The 16,745-nt window shown below is 37.2% G+C and overlaps 1 protein-coding gene across 17 annotated transcripts in view; it reads left to right on the top strand.

The window, feature by feature from the left end:
- GPC5 (glypican 5) overlaps positions 1-16,745 on the top strand; it is a 609,707-nt gene that overhangs the window by 89,378 nt on the left and 503,584 nt on the right. For all 17 annotated transcript variants that reach the window (XR_013180890.1, XM_077173561.1, XM_054628347.2 and 14 more), the window contains one exon: positions 4,497-5,191. Coding sequence is in view for 16 of the 17 variants with exons in the window: in XM_077173561.1 (XP_077029676.1) it covers positions 4,497-5,191 (695 nt within the window). In the remaining variant the exon portion in view is untranslated. The remainder of the gene's footprint in view (positions 1-4,496; positions 5,192-16,745) is intronic.

The following is a 16,745-nucleotide window of genomic DNA, read 5'->3' as shown; positions in this document are numbered from 1 at the left end:
TTCAAATCATAATAAATTTATAACATTGCTAGGTTTTCCAGGTTTGCTTGGATTTAGTTATTGATTCCTGTATATTATAGGCTGACCCTTCAGCTAGTCCAGGCTCATCAATTTTGGATCTCCTCTGGACTGTGAAAGGCAGACTTGTAAATACAATGTCGTAAATCAAGGATGGATTTTAACCTGTCTGGTTATAATTTATTGAGTTCTATATGTTACCCTAAATGTGAATTAACTTATAATATGTAATTTAGTCTGGTGAATTATTGCCAAATTATAGGACTTCACAACTTGTTGGACCACTACTAATACTGGATTTTTAATTTATTAGACTATGTCTGCATTAAGTACCATATGTTCTTCAAAAGGTAATGCTCAGCATTTAGAGTGCATTTTCTCATTTAGCAGATTTACCGAACATCTGTGTAAAGAAAGGGTAAAATTTAAAAAATGTAATTGTTTTACAACAGCATGATTCCATAGAAATGTACTTCAAATTAATTTTCTAAGGTACGTATAGTATAAAGACCCTTTGCCAAAACTATTACGGATGAGAATTGCAGGGCTGATTTAAAATCTAATCCAAATTCTATTTCATTCTGTGCAGTATTTCTGTTAAATTTGATTAATGTCCAGGAATAAAAAACTGGACTCATCCTCTTTGTTCTAGTAAACAAGTCATGTGTATACTTCTGATTTTTATTTTCAACTCATTTATCCACTGGACTAATTGATACCTTGGAACTTCTTTCAAGTTTAGAACTACCCATGGCTCTAAGGAACTGAAAGGCTAAAGGAAGAGAGCAAATCCTTTAAAGCAATGACCTGATAGTTATTTTTACATCACTTTGTAATCACTTTGTTAAACACACTATTATAAAAAAATAATGTATGTATGTACAGGTATGAAGTATCAGCTGAAAAAATGCTATACATAAAACAAACAAGTTCTCATCTACAAATTTCCTAACCTCGTGTTCCAGGAAGAGAAATACTACTGTTCTTAAAAAAAATGAATTGGTTAAAATATTGACAACCCTGAAATTTGATTTAGGAATGTACAAACAATCATTTTAATTGTCACCAAAGAAAAACAAAATTGACATGTAATCTGTGTAAAAACTAGACATTATTAATAGTAGGGCTGCACAAACTATCTATAGGATATTGTATAGCAGTTAATGTGAAGATCTCATAAATTATGGAGATAAGAGACACTGACCCTGAAGCTTAAAAATCATTTGATAACAATAGAAAGAGCTTGTCTAGCTCATCTCAGTTATACTTAAAATGTATTTTATATGTATTACATTTATATTGATTGAAAACTCATCACTTTTTCTATGTTGCTGAGTAATTAATGCTGATTATGTTAGTCTCAGCCCATAGATTTAAAAGATAAACACATTGCTACAGTTTGCAGTATTGAACCAGTATAACTTGACTTGTCACTGAAGTTTCAGAATGTGGTGTAAATGACACAGATTGCCATCATAAGGTATTCACAGGAACAATTCAATATTGAAAGTAAACATAGGTGTGATTTGCTGTATGTCAGCAAATTTGCTGAGAGCAAAACAAATCTCTGAAATAGCCATGATTATAAAGTCAAAAATGTACCAGTAGAGAAAAAAAATTAACAAATTCTGTAAGAAATAATAAAATGACAATGAAAAAACATGATACAAAATTGTAAACACAAGTGGCCAGTATCATCACATTCTATTTAAAAAGGTGGAAATAGTAAATTATGTAGTTAAGTGTTATACGCATTCATCTGGGGGTTGCTGAGGCACCAGAAATATAGTTCAGTATTGAAGATTTGTTATTGTTTAGACCACATTGTAAAATCTATTGATTGTCCACATGAAGCATGATTTATTCTTTCAACTAGTATTTGTGCACTTTGTAATAAGGTACTGCAGCCGTGGATTGTAACAGACATTTAGATCACAGACTTTATGTTTTCCGTCTAGGAAAAGTAATAATAAAAAAGCTTTAATATTCTTCACATTTTATTATTTTAAGCCATCTAAACCAAGAATCAATTTTAGTTCATTTTTTTGGTCTTTGCTCTTCTGGGCTGCTCCAGGATTTTATATGAAGGGTTGTCAAGTCTATGATAACTAGTTACCTAGAATTTAATTCAGTGGTCTCAGCACAGCCATGTAGTACCATTTTAAATGCAGAATGTTTATAATAAAGAGCCTACAGATGTGACACAAGACCTGCAGAACACAAATGCCCTTTCAGACAGGCAAATAAAAATGGCATCTACCATTAAAAATGCTATCAAACACTCTTAGGCGACTAAATAAAATTTCTATAGTAGGCCTGCTTGTTCTTTGCATTCCTTATTTCCCCCAGTAAAAATGGGATATATTACAGTTAGATATTTAATGATTTAGGGCTGTAATTTAATTTCCCATATACCCATGCCTCCATGGGAGCTGGGTGTCCAAACTGCCTGTACAGCTGGTGGAGATCTCATCCTCAGTTCAGATGCCTTAAAATGGGCATCTTGATCAATTTCATCTGCCCTGTTTGATTTGTTACGCCTCATTGTCTGCTCCAGAAGGAAATGAGTCTCCTGTGGTGCAGGGATGAGGTGTGAGGGGCTGGTGGAGGTGTTGGGAGCTGCAGAGGTACTCAGCTGGCACTTCTGCATCTTAGCTCACAGGAGGCTTTTCTGTGTTGGATAGGTCTCCATTGATGGGAACATAGCTTCATGAAGGGTACTGGCTTCAGGAGTATGACTTTGAAACAAAATAATCTCTTTGATTTTTGACATTAAGAATTTGGTGTCTATGAATGGTTATAGTGAAATTCACTTAAGGAGAAGTTCATATATGTATGTGACATAGCAATAAAAAAAACCCAAAAAACCACATAAGTGAGATGCACTTTCTGACTCTACTGTGAGCTGCCAACACTTTTTTCTTACTTGTGTGAATGCTAGAAGAATAGAAAAGAGAACAGCAAATTCCATTTGAGTGGCATGAAATACGAAACTAAGACTTACAGATAGCAAAGGAATGATTGTGATTTAGAAGCATCTTTCTTTTTTTTTTGGAGAAAAGAGAGACTGAATACAAAGTATATGTGATCTTTTCACAAAGCATGCAATTTCAAACTCTCTGCAGCCAGCAAGAATCCTTTCTGAACTGACCTGAACTGAACAAACATTTTATCATAATATAAGGCACTTATGCATAGGTATTTATAAAATATGTGGTAGCCAGTCTTGTCTTTTTTACATTTATTCTGGTTTTTCTACTATACCTTTCAGTCAGTGACTGACCAGCAGACTTCAGATTGCTTCAGAAATCACTTGACATGGTTTCACACTATTTGATTCTGCCTGTATTTAACACCACTGTTTATACAATATTAACTACTTCATGCTTTTCCTTACTTTATTTTTGCAGTCTTATTTAAAAATTAATGTGAAAAAAGAAATACATGAAAACTTGTAAAACTTGAAATAAAAGTTGCTGAGTTGTAGCCATTCAGTGTATAAAATGGGTTAGTATTTGTAATATATCTTTCTGTGTTTCTATTCTCAACTCTAAGCCAAGTTTATTTTTGATCCATATATTGCATCATTGCCTTCCCTAAAGAGCAACCTTCTCAGGCAGGTCTAGGGAATTCCTCAATGTAAACACTTTTCTGTTTTGAAAGCTGATGTTTTTTCTTACCTGCAAATCATAGATCAAGTCAAAAGAGGATATTTTTCTAGTATACTTAACTGCTTTATTAAACACTACTCAATGTATTTAAGGGTTACCACCTAAAGTTTGAAAGGCAAGTTGGTCCATTCAGGCTTTATTTGTTATCCAGTTTTTGAGGCTCAGAAAGGGATTATCCATCAGTTCCTGAGGAAAGCAGTTCTTTCCAATTGCCAGACCAAACAGCACTGTTTAAAATAATGTTCTTATGTGTGTTTGGAACATCTGCTTCCCCTGGAAGACACAAAATAAAAACTGATCTTTAAGAGTTATTAAGTTTTAATAGAATTGAACAGTTGTTTATATTTTTTAATGTTAATTTTGCCCATCCGTTTAGGATGGTAAGAGGAATGACTTTTAGTTACTGAGAGCATTCAGCTGTTTCTTGCAACTTGCAGAATGAGTCGTGAGATGAGAGCTCATGTGTTTATATGCATAGACAGATACAATAGGACTTTGCTGTATTTTGTAACTTAATAACACAGCTTACAATTACTTCCTGTTATATTTTTTTTAGGTTGTGTTTAATGTAACCTGCAAAGAAAATATGGATTATTAATTGTGTTGTAACATTACTTGTAAGGTGCTTCCCTATATAGAATAGACAGTTGTCGTAGTTTGTGAGAAGTTTGTCTCCTCAAAAATTCTAACACAAAAATTAATTTGGGGTATATGTAAGTTGTCCTAATATAATTGTTTTATGTTCTTACTCTAATTTATTTTTTTTAAAACCTTAAAAATAATGATTGATTGATTGATTTATTGCAGAAACCTTTGAAGTGCTCATCAGACTGGCTGAGAATTACACAAGCACGCTTTTCTGCAATGCGTATAGAAGCATGGCTGCTGAGGCTGCTGTGCATGTGCAGGAGTTTTTCACAGATGTTGGGCTCTTCCTATTTGGCACAGATGCCAGCACAGAGGAATTTGTGAATAGATTTTTTGACACCCTGTTTCCAGTAGTCTACAACCATGTGATTAACCCTGGTCTGACTGACATTTCCCTGGAGTACGCGGAGTGCCTCCGAGCGGCGAGAAGAGACATCAGGCCCTTTGGCAACATTCCCAAAAAGGCCATAGGACAGATGGGAGGATCACTCTTACCCAGCCGGGCTTTCTTGCAGGCTCTGAGCTTGGGGGTTGAAGTGATCAATACGACAGACCACCTGCGCTTCTCCAGAGAGTGCAGCAGGGCTTTGCTGAGAATGCAGTACTGCCCCCACTGCCAGGGGCTGACGCTGAGCAAGCCCTGCTTGGGCTATTGCCTCAACATCATCCGGGGCTGCCTGGCCGACCTAGCAGAAGTTGATCTCCACTGGCAGGGGTACATCCAGGCCCTGGAGGAGCTCTCGGGAGCCCTGAGTGGAGTACACAGCATCGAGCACGTGCTGCTTAACTTCCATTCCCTTGTCCACGACGCTCTGGTACAGGCTCGGATCAACGGGCCAGAGGTATCTGAGCAGGTAAGACGCTGGTTTTATCCACACTCAGGGCAAACATGAAAGTAGGAAAGGTGTCACTGATAGCTGTTATTTGTTTGGCCATTTTTATGGTGAGGTACACATTTGTATCTGAGTTCAGCTTTATTTTACTAAGCAGTTTCTGGGAGCACAAAAGATACTTACCATGAACATAATAAAATTGTTTAATTATTATCTTATATGCACATTATGATAAATGTAAACAATCCTTATTTTAGATACCCCTGGCCTGCCTTAAAGAACCTATGACTTTGCATATATTATTTCCATAATCTTGGAAATTGGAATATTTCAGAGGAAGCAGCACAGTTCATTTGGAACATGAAATAAGTCCTATCTTACAATTAAGAGAAAAAAAAATTGTGTGAGAGCTCTGTTAGCTGTGAATGTGTTAAGAATTTTAGGATACTGTTATGGAAAGTGGACACTATTTAACTCCACTTCAGGGAAAAAAGCTATATATATGCTAATTTGTGAGGGTAACTACCAAAATCCAAATTTTTCCTGTATTATATTTAATCCACATTTTATCTTGTATTATTACATGCAGACTTCACTGAGAGTGGCATATTCTGTGTTAAGTACTGGATTGGATAGCTTGGTTTGGGGAGACGCCTTTAGTTTTCTAGTACACCCTAAAGAGGGTGTCTGGGTGTCCCTGTGCTGTGACATTAGCTGAGGTGCAGGAGCACTTCTAAGACTGCCTCAAAACTGATTAGCTGAAGTTAAAGCTGTGTCAGCTTTAACTGTTCAGCAGCTGACATGACCTCTGACAATAAACAGCTTAGCCTAAATCAGAAATAGAGGTTTCTTCATTTCTTACTAAAACCCACAGTCTGATAAAATGGGTTCTTTATCCTTCTGTAATCTGTGAATAACAGGGTTCATTGCTATAGATTTCCCACTATATCTGCTTTATACCAGCCAACTTCATGAGCCGTAATATCCTGCTGCTCAACTTCTTGAGAAAAGCTGTCATTTTTTTGTAAAAGGGTTTTTCACTAACATTTTGACTCAAAAGTGGTTCACTGATGTCTCTCTAATTCCCAAGTTATTTCAGACCTACGGTTGCCTTTTAGGGAAATAACCTGTTGTTCCTTTGATTTCTTTGAGATCTTTCTTGCCTACCATTTCCAGGAACAAGCTAGAACAACCAAGTAAAGGTTCAAGGGAAGGACCTGTGTTTCCTACTTCATCCTGTGTCATTTAATTTGAAACATTTTAGACTTGGATTTTCAACAGTGAATTATCACTGGCCCAGACTTAAATATCTCTCAGCACATTCATGTTTTCAAAATGACAATTTTTACTGTCCAAAATAGTATATATTTCACTGAATTTTAGTAAAAAACTAAATGGGTGAAGAGCCCTCCACTTAGTGTTTTTGCTTAATGAAAATTCCATATTGATCCAAAATATAGTGCTTTATTTTGATATTTCTGAAAACTGCATGCTTTCCTTCTCCCCATCCTTCATTCAATGTAAGAGATACTAAAATTTCTTGTGTAATGATATTTGTTGCCAATGTGCTTGTTCAAAGATCATGCTTTTACTAATGCTACATTAAAATCATCTGTGATTTTAATGTGATGTGTGTATAGAAGCATTTCCCAGCCTCAAAACCTACATACTTCATTTTTGACTCCAACTGCACCAGACCTAGACATCTCTTTCACCTAATTTCTCTGTTATAATTGACCAGTCTTTTCTCTTTGATCACTAATTTGGTCAAATAAGACTATAATGCAATGATCCCTTCAAACATGGTTATCTAGTCAGTATATTTCATATTTTCCCATTTATTAGGTATCAAGACTTAACTCTGGCATGTAATAAATATATTATTTCAACTTCAAGAGGCAGAGGATGGGAATTTCATTGAAATTGGCTCATTAATATTTATTTTATCTTATCTTCAGAGTGACTCATGAACTGTTTCAGGTTTTGATAAGCAATTAATGCATCAGTGACTCTAACAGACAGGGAAAAGATGATTATGAGCAAGCAAATAATGGTTTGCTTAGGTACGCAGCAGTCTAGAGTTTTAAAAGAGAATTTCATTACTTTTTGTGAGTTTTAAAGAAGTGAACAGAGAAAAAAAAAATTGAATGTTTGGAAGTATCATATATAATTATGCAGGTGTTAATGTGAGAATCTATAGAGTATCCTGCTTAATGATACATGCAGTTGTGCAGTTTTTTTATTCATTCATGGCTATGTTTGTGTAAATAACCATATGTAAAGGATTTTTTCTGACACTTTGCAGGAGTATTTAAATCTGATGTATATTCATGCACTAAGCTCTGTGTGGTGTGGAAAGAACACTAATGCCTATAGGCATGACTTCCTTTTACAAAACTCTTTTTCTAGTAATTTACAGCTTGTTCCATTTTCTGCTTGGGTCAGCAGAGTAGTGCCAACTCTGTGTCCATCTGGAATTTCACTTTCTTGTTACTGTTTCAAAATTGCCTTTAATTCTGCCTCCCACAGCTCTGCTGACTGACAAATAAGTGCAGCATCTGTTCATCATCTCAATACCTGTGCATTATTTGATGCTATTCCGCAGAATCTAGTGGAGATGTGTGGGCTGTGCGACTATTAACGTATTTCTGTATTTTCACACCTACATATTGTCATATATTTAATGCCAGTTCTGTTCCTGAAGTCTATATATGTCCATATATTGCTCAGTGCATAGTGTACCCTATGCTTTTTAGCTGGAACAGAAAATTTTTAGCAAACATCTGTGTGAATGCTTGTGCAGATACAGTCTAATAGGTGTTTAAGAGAGCTGCACCATACAAAACAAGAACAGTTGTATTGTTAGGATAATCTGAAGAAGAGGTTATGTGGTTCTTACACTCTGGATAACAGCTAAAAGTGCCCATTGTTACAGAGCACCTTGCAGACTTATCCTGTGTTTCTTTTGTGCTCAGCCCAAGTTGCCACATGCTGGTCTCTGAGCTTGTGTATAGCCGAAGAAATCCTCGTGGAGGGCACTCTACAGCCTGATGAATGCACAAGAGCTTTATACCACATTTAAGCCTTACACACATGTCAAAAACCCCAAACCAAAGTACCACAACAAACCAAAAATCAAGCAAACAAAAAATCCATGGAAATTTTTTTACAAGTTATAATAAATCGTTTCATGTCACCCCCATTCTGTTATTGAAACCACTGTCAATGTTAAGACAGAAGGACAAAGAGGTATTTCAGCAAGATCTACAACGTTTTGGTGTGGATGGAGCCTACTATCCCCAGCATAGGAGCATTTTCTCACTCCCTTTATGTATGGATTAATGTCACCACCCCAGGCCATGGAAGACACACTCCAGTGTCACTTACAGTGTGATTCAACAGCAGTTTAATCCAGTGTCACCCTGGATTGCCCAAGTCCTGCTCCGGCACCATCCTCAACTCTCTGTTCCCCCCCCTTTGTCTCCATGCCTGCTGCCCTGGCAGCTGAAAGTCAAGCTGGCTGAGGGAGTGTCTGTGCTCTTAGCTAGAGCTTCATTTTGCTGTTTGAAGACTTGTGCTGCCACACATTGGGTAGCCTGCAAGGGAGAGGTTCATTGAAGTGGAACAGAGGACCTGAGAGAAGGGGAAGTGGGTCTGAGGTCAGGCAAAAGATGAAGGAAAAGGGGAAAGGAAAAGGAGAAAAGAGAAAGCTAAAATTCACAGAGCTTTATAGTTAAGTCTTCCCTGCAAAATTTGCATATGAGTTTTGTTCTTGATTCCCAAAAGATCAATGGTGTCTGAGTTTAATATTGAATAAAAAGAGATGAAAAAGAATATTGATTAGTTGTTCATTGGCTATTCTGAGCACTGATGATTTTGGGATGTGAAGGAAAACGAAGTATGTGACCATGATACTAAAAGATACATATGCATATAAAAATGTGGGAATCTGAAACACAAAAAAAGATCACAAAAATTCTGGCATTTCCTTATTTTGAAAGTGAGCAATCTGTGATATAGGTTTGGTAAAATTCTTGTATGTATTTTTTATATGTAATATAAGCCTACAAAAACTCAGAATGGGATTTTCAAAAGTGCTATGTCTTCACTATGTTCTAAGAAATTTCTAAACAGTTGGAGACAACAAAAATATCAATATATCCAAATACTGTGGAAGCTCACAAGTCCATTCTTCTCAGTCTAATCCTGAAAGAATATCTAAGTTATGTGTCTTCTAAAAAATAGGCATAATTATATTCTATTAAGAGAGACTTTTGTCTTGTGTTTTTTTTAACCAGCTGTCTAATACTGGAAAGAAAGCACGATCTTTCTTAGGGCATAGAATGCTAGCAAAAAGAAGAATTTAATAGACTTTATTTTGAGCCTTATTTTTCTTCCTAATTATTTTTTCTGGAATTGACTAGCTAGAAACAGCCAGAATTGATATAATAAAGTGATATCTTCAAAGAGAGTAAAAAGGATGAGACAGGAAAATGCAGGTTAGTCAGACTTACCTCCATCCCTGGAAAGGTGATGGAGTAATTAATCCTAGAAACTATATTCCAAACAAATGGAGAAAAAGTTGATGGGGAGTAATGGTTAACCTACTTGTCATCCTTAATAGGACAGCCAGATTGGTAGGATATGGGTAGGGCATTGGATGGTGTCTACAAATTTACCAAAGCCTTTGAGACTGTCTCCTACAATATCCTTAAGTATAAACTGTCAAAATGCACAGTGAGGAAGACTGAAAAATGGATGGGTGGCTGGGCCCAAAGGATTGTCACCAGTAGCACAGCTGGAGGCAAGTCATTAGTGCTCTGACCCCCAGGAATTGATACTGGGGCAGATACTCTTTAATGTCTTCATTAATGGATGGAACAGTTTACCCTTGGCAAGTTTGCAGACAGAACAAAACTGGGAGGAACAGCTGATACGCCAAATGGTTGTGCCATTCAAAGGAACAGATTAAAGAATTGACCTGAGGGGAATCTGATGAAGTTCAACAAAGGGAAAAGTCTTGTACCTGGGGAGGAGTAACCCCCCAGCATCAGCATCTGCTGGAGGCTGACTGACTGGGAAGCAGCTTTGGAAGAAAGGGCATAAGGCTCCTGGAGGACACCAAGCTGAACATAAGAAATGCACCTGTACAGTAAAGAAGGCTACCAGCCTCCTGGGTTTCATTAGGAAAAGTGCTGCCAGCAGTTTGAGGGAGGTGATCCATCCCTTCTCAGCACTGCTGAGACCCCATCGAAGTGCTCTGTCCAGTTCTGGGCTGCCCAGTATGAGAAAGTTACGGGGTCACTGAACTGAGGCCAGCCACAAAGATGAATATGAGACAGAAGCATCTTCCATACATGGAGAGGCTGAGATATATATATAGAGAGATATTCCATCTATGGGGCTGTTGAGCCTGGAGATGAAGAGGCTCAGGAGGAATCTTATCAATGTGTATAAATACATGGTATAAGCCACTGAAGAGGAAAAAGCCAAGCTATTTTCAGCCTTGCTCACTGGCTGGACAATAGGCAGCCATCATAACCCATGAAATTGCAATGGAATGTGTTGTCCAGAGAGGTTTTGGAGTTTCAATCTTAGGAAATACTCGAAACCCAGCTAGTATGAACCTGGACAACCACCTGTATCTGACCCTGATTGAATAGGGATGTTAGACTATATGACCTCAAAAAATCCCTCCTAAATAAATCTGATTCTGTGAAATGGTTTAGAAGGCAGGTGCATCAGGGGGATATTCTTACTGAGGAGCCAACCATCTTTCACTCAGTAGCTGTGGTGGGATAGAACCAGCATGAAGGATCATGGACAGGGCAGGAACATATCCTGTTCATGGTGTTCCTATGGTGCACTGGCTTCCATCTTGTGCCTGGTGAACATTGCCATGCAAGCATGTTGCTAAAACTGAATCCTCACAAGTCTGTATGCACTGTCTATTTATTTCACAGATCTTTGGTCAAAGCAAAAGAATGAATTGCTCTTTATACAGTCCCTAAGTGTGGATAGAATTCCTTACAACAGGATGATAAAATTTGAGACTAATGGAGCGATAGCCTGAAGGTTCTCAAAGGAAATGGTAGCCAAGCTACCATTCAACTGTAGTACTTTGGTTCTCAAGAGAAGTGGAGGTATTGGTGATAAGCTATGGAGGAAAAATGAGCTTTGATTTAGAGCTTGGACAGGTACTACCTAAATTTGACATTGTGGGAAAATTAATTATATTGTTCCTGTCACGAAATCAACCTAATATGGACTTAGCCTTGTACTCCTTTAACTTTCAGTGAGTGTGTGTTCCCATTACCAATTTGTAAAAGACAACCCCCAAGTGAGCCACTTGCCATAAATTTCTTTCATACTTAAAAAAAAAGACCAAAAAACCCCAAACCCTTATAATTTTCAGCAAATCAGATTTTGGAATAAAATTGTGGAATTCTGCCTGATGCTTTTGGCACATGACTATGCCATCATAACTTTGCTGAATTTAAAGTACTTGATACATTGATGATTTTAAATTACTTCACAAGATCAATAGAAACTGATTTGTGAAAACTGCTGAACAGTAATTGGATTTAAAGTCTAATATAATTGTGTTCGAAAAGAAGATTCCTGCTTCAGCTAACACAGAATTAAGACCGTCACCTTCCCTTTCTCTCCATTCAGATATGCATCCAGCCATAGCTGTGAAAAACTGTACTGCTTGTATGATACAGTACGGCGTATTTTTATACATATGTCATTTCTTAAATGTAACATGAAGTAAGCCTATTGCACTTGTGACCTCCATCAAATTTAGATTCTTCTAGTGGTGTATTTCACTTCTCCATTGTTTCATCATGGAAAAGCTCCTTGCATCTATCAAAAAGTTTTCTTCTGAAGCTAAGCTGGGTTTTGTTCATCAGAAAAGAGAATGGAGAACTTTGAAAACAAAGTGAAAATCACCAAATAAAGTGTTTATGGCTTGTTTCTACCTAATGAAAAGTTGTTGTCATTAAATAGTTGACTTTATTCCTACCTGAACATACTTAGCAATTGGACAGCCCTTTTTTTTTTTTTCCGATCCATCCATTCTATATATTTCAGCAGTTTGCATTTACTGAGGTCTGGAGTATTACTGTTATTTCTGGCATTTATACCACACACTATATATTACTACTACAAGTCCATATGCTGATTTTTTTGTCACTGAAATCAGTGTTTATCAAATAATAAGATAGCTGCTACATCATCACATAAAAATCGTGGCAATCACAACTCAGAGCATTTTGTGTGTTGGAATGGCAGTTGTATGCCTAATGTTGCTGGATAATCCTCAGAACTGGTGTCCTTTTACAGTGCAGTTGTTCTACTTTTTTGTAATGTGTAGAAACAGGCCTTGAAATCATGCACAGAATATTGGCAGAGGCAATAATACATGCATAGTTATGTGCACATTGTGGAAAAATGGGTGTTAGGGTTATCTGCTCCTTTGATATATCCAGGCATTGTACTCAAATACAAATTGGAAAGACAAATTGGAAAGACAAAATATGTACACGTTGCTGGACATACACTTGTCTTTTATTCTAAGGTTTTTGATACACTGGGAGATGTGTGGCAAACACTGGAAGCACTTGTTTCCATCAAGAAATTTTAAAACATAATAGCAGAACATGAAACCATGAAACCACAAAACCACAACGGTCTAAACAAAATCAGTTGCTATGTTCCTTAGCTTCTCAGAATTTAAATATATGGTATCTCAGCTTTTGGTCCCACTTTCAAGGTACATCCTTTTCTATACCTCTTCTTTTTTTCTAATTTTTTTTTTAATGGAAATGACAGGGGACATATTTCTCACCTTCAGTGAGAAGATGTTCAAATCCAGTGTCAAGTTCATGTCTCACACTTTTGTGAAAAGTGCTTTATTAAAATTCATTTGCTGAATTGCCCAGATTCCCCCCCTTTCTCTCCCACGGTGATGTTACTTGTATGGGCTGCAGTTGCACTGGCAGCAATCCCCAGTCTCTGAGCCCCTGCACTGCCTGGGGGACTGAGGAATAACAGAGGAGCTGGGAATGAAGGAATGAGATTTACCTTGAGATGAAGGAGAGAGAAGATAGGAAGAGGGTGTCTCTCTAGTCTGAACTTTATTTTCCACCATTGTAATATCTTTTTAATTTGCAGTATATTAATTAGTCTTCCCCAAACTGAGGCTGTTTTGGCCATAACATTAATTGGTGAGTGATCTCCTTGTCTTAATCTCAACCTACAAGCTTTTTCTTCTTATTTCTCTCCCCTTGTTCTTTAGAAGAGGGAGAGTAAGAGAGCAGCTGGGTGGGCCTTTGGCTCTTAGCAAAGTCCAACCCAGTTATCAACACACATGCATGGCTTTGGCAAGCAATGCTGAGTAGTGCAGGTTTACATGAGATTTGTTCAATCTAGACTGCCAAGTAAATAATCTAGGAGTATATCATGGCATGCATTATGCATTCAGATTTAATGTGTTTTAAATGAACCTGCTTCACAATTTGAAATTACTTGAAACTTGCTAAATTGTTCGATTTTGCTGCATTTTTTTTTAAGATTGAGATCTGGTATGTCAGGAAAGCATAGGATCTTTCATATACCTTCCTCTTTTTATCTTTTTTAGTAACAGAAGATTAGGCAAAATTTGGGCAAAATGCACAGATCTGAAATGCTTTTCACCTTCCATTGACTGCATGAGGACTCAGAGGTCTGAAAAATGCAGAGTAAGCAGTCTGGGCTGCCATCATGGTCTGGGTTTTGGTGATATGATAGACATCTAAGTGTGCTTTGGCACAATGGCAGGCTTGCCTCAATGTGCTACTGGGCACCTGGACTGAAGGTGAGAAAGATTCTCTCAGAGACTGAAAGTACTGCAATCTGATTCTTGACATTTGCAAAAAGAGAAGGAAGGAGACTTTTCACTCCTTCTCCAAAGCTGAGTAGAAGGCATGAACAAGTGTAAAGAAGAGCATTGACAATCCTTTCTGTAAGCTGTGTATGTGTTTTTTCTCTGCTCTTTGTTTTTCATTGTGAAACAGAGGAACTTCATAGAGAGGTACTGAGCTGGCCAGACTTCTGATACCTCAGTTGGCCTTTAAATTACTACCAACTCTTTGTAAGGGAAAAACCCTTTTCAGGGCAAATCCAGGGATTTTGAAACAAATGAGCTTTCTGGACTATTTTGGTCCCTGAAATGATATGAACATGTATGAATAAATGACTGTCTTGTACATTACAAAAGATCTTCAAGGAAAACTGTTTTTCCCAGGTACAAAGAAGAGAGTGAGGAGGCATTGAAACACTTAAGATACAGATATAGCAAACAGAAACATTGATCTTGTAAGCTGCAATTTGGAATGGAGAAGAACCGTGTAGATTCTCTGAAATACTAACTAGATAGGGGGTTTTTTCCTCCTTTTTTTTCTGTTATTTTTTGATTCTTGTTATCATGAAAAGGTGACCCTCCAATTATAGAAAGAGTTATTGACAATGTCTAAGGCTAAATGAAATAATGTATTATGACTGTTAGTTTAAGTGAACATGATTTTTATTAGCTTACATACTTTTGTTATGTAATTTTGCTAACAAAACTGCTCTGCCCTTCACAATTTTGGAACACAAATAGCAGCCTGCAATAAAGTGTAAACATGTTGTGCAGATGTGCTGATGCAGCCAGCTTGCTTTGCTTTAACTAATTCTTTATGTATTATAAATTGAAATGTATTTTTTGTTTTACGTGAGTTATGTGCCTGATAAAGGTTATGGACCCCCAGTTCTGCTTTCATGGACAATCGCACTTCTACTGAATTTCTTCTGGTTTACACAGGTGACCCTGGATAATTTTAGACTTAGATTTAAAGAACAATTCTGCCTGTGTCCTACAAGACAGCACAATGTTAGCCTTTTGTGTGAGAGCTGTATTTGCTGGGCACACAGAAATATGGAGAAATAAACTATATTTGAACCACAAGAAAGCACAAATAAATCAGTCAAACTACACCCAGGCAGCTGATCTTTGGAAAGGGCTACTGCTGGTTTTAGGTAATTGTTTTTGGGAGGAGAACCACAGAGTGTTTTCACTGAACATAAATGGAACACCTTGGCATCCACTGAAGCAGACTTGGATCGGGAGAGCTGGCAGCCTCTCAGAAGAAGCAGTTTTTGTTGAACTGCCTTTGAAGAGTTTGAACTGGCAGTGCTGTGTTCTGGCTACAGGGTAACTTGGCTGAGAACATTTGGATTTCCCCTGACATTAAGTCATTTAAAGTAAAAAAAAGAAAAAAATCATTTCCTTCCCTTCCAGCTCCATTCAGGAGAAGAAACTATTTTTACTGCCAGACTTGCTGAGTGTTAGTCCCTCATGAATGGAGCAACAGAATTAAAACCATTTACAATTTTAGTGATTAAAGACCAGAAGACACAAATTAAAAGTATATTAAGTGGATCATATTTAATGGGCTCTTAGATTTAATTTTGCAATCCCCAACATGCAAAATTATGAAGGAAAGCAGAGATAATTAAACATTGATAAGATATGAGAACAGAGCTCTTGAGAACTTGGACAGGATTACTGATTTTGATAAATGTAGTAGGAGGAGGAGGATATGCATCTCAGTCATGTGAAAGCTGGGAACTGTGACTCCTAGAATCCAACAGCTTGAACAGCAGTCTTTTACAAAACCATATTAAAAAAATCTGATTATAAAAAGCTGGTTAGCAAACTCTTTGCATTTTTGTCTCTTTCCTTGGTCTTGACTGACGGTTTTGTAGACTCACAGAATGGTTTGCATTGCAAGGAACTTTAAAGATCATCTAGTTCCACCCCCCTGCCATGGACAGGGACTCTTTCCACCAGACCAGATGTTCAAGGTCCAATCCAGCCTGGCCTTGAACACTTCCAGGGATGGGACATTTCCCCATGGCAGTGGTGCTGCATAGTGCCAAACCAAGTGGAATTATTAGTTCAGTATCTCCAAGTTGTACTTCAATTTATATATCACAGAAAATTACTTTCCTTTTATTTCCAACATGTAATCCTTTCATTTTTTTTTCTCCCTGAGGAGGCTACCACTGTCTTGCTGGTGGGTGTGCATTCTGTACATCTGCAGTTTACATTTATTTTTCCTCAATACCACCTGCTTGGGTGTGAGACAAACTCTTATATTTCACAAGCTTTCTTTGAATTGGATTTGTCCTTTTTGAGCTTGAAACCACTTCCACCTCTATCTTTCTTGAAAAATTATAGCTGCACATTATTGTGTATCACCTGAAATTTCTATTTCAGTTTTGAATAAAATTTCTTGGAAAATATCATTAGCTGGCAAGTCTATTTGAGATTTGCCTTACAGGGGATTCTAAATTGTTTAGTAATTTTAGCAGGTATTATTCTAAATGTCTAATTCTCTAGGCTTTTGTTCACAATGTTTTCCTCCTCACTTGTCATGGACTTTTCCTGCAAGTTCTGTAAAATGCTTAAGCATAGGTATGAATTCTGTAATTTGCCACTATAACTCCAGAACTTGCTTATTTTCCTATGTCTGAGACATATTGTTAG

Source organism: Agelaius phoeniceus, chromosome 2 (genome assembly GCF_051311805.1).
Source record: "Agelaius phoeniceus isolate bAgePho1 chromosome 2, bAgePho1.hap1, whole genome shotgun sequence".
Classification (NCBI taxonomy): Eukaryota; Metazoa; Chordata; class Aves; order Passeriformes; family Icteridae; genus Agelaius; species Agelaius phoeniceus.
Note: the sequence above shows the minus strand (reverse complement) of the source record. Positions and strands in the feature narration are given on the sequence as shown.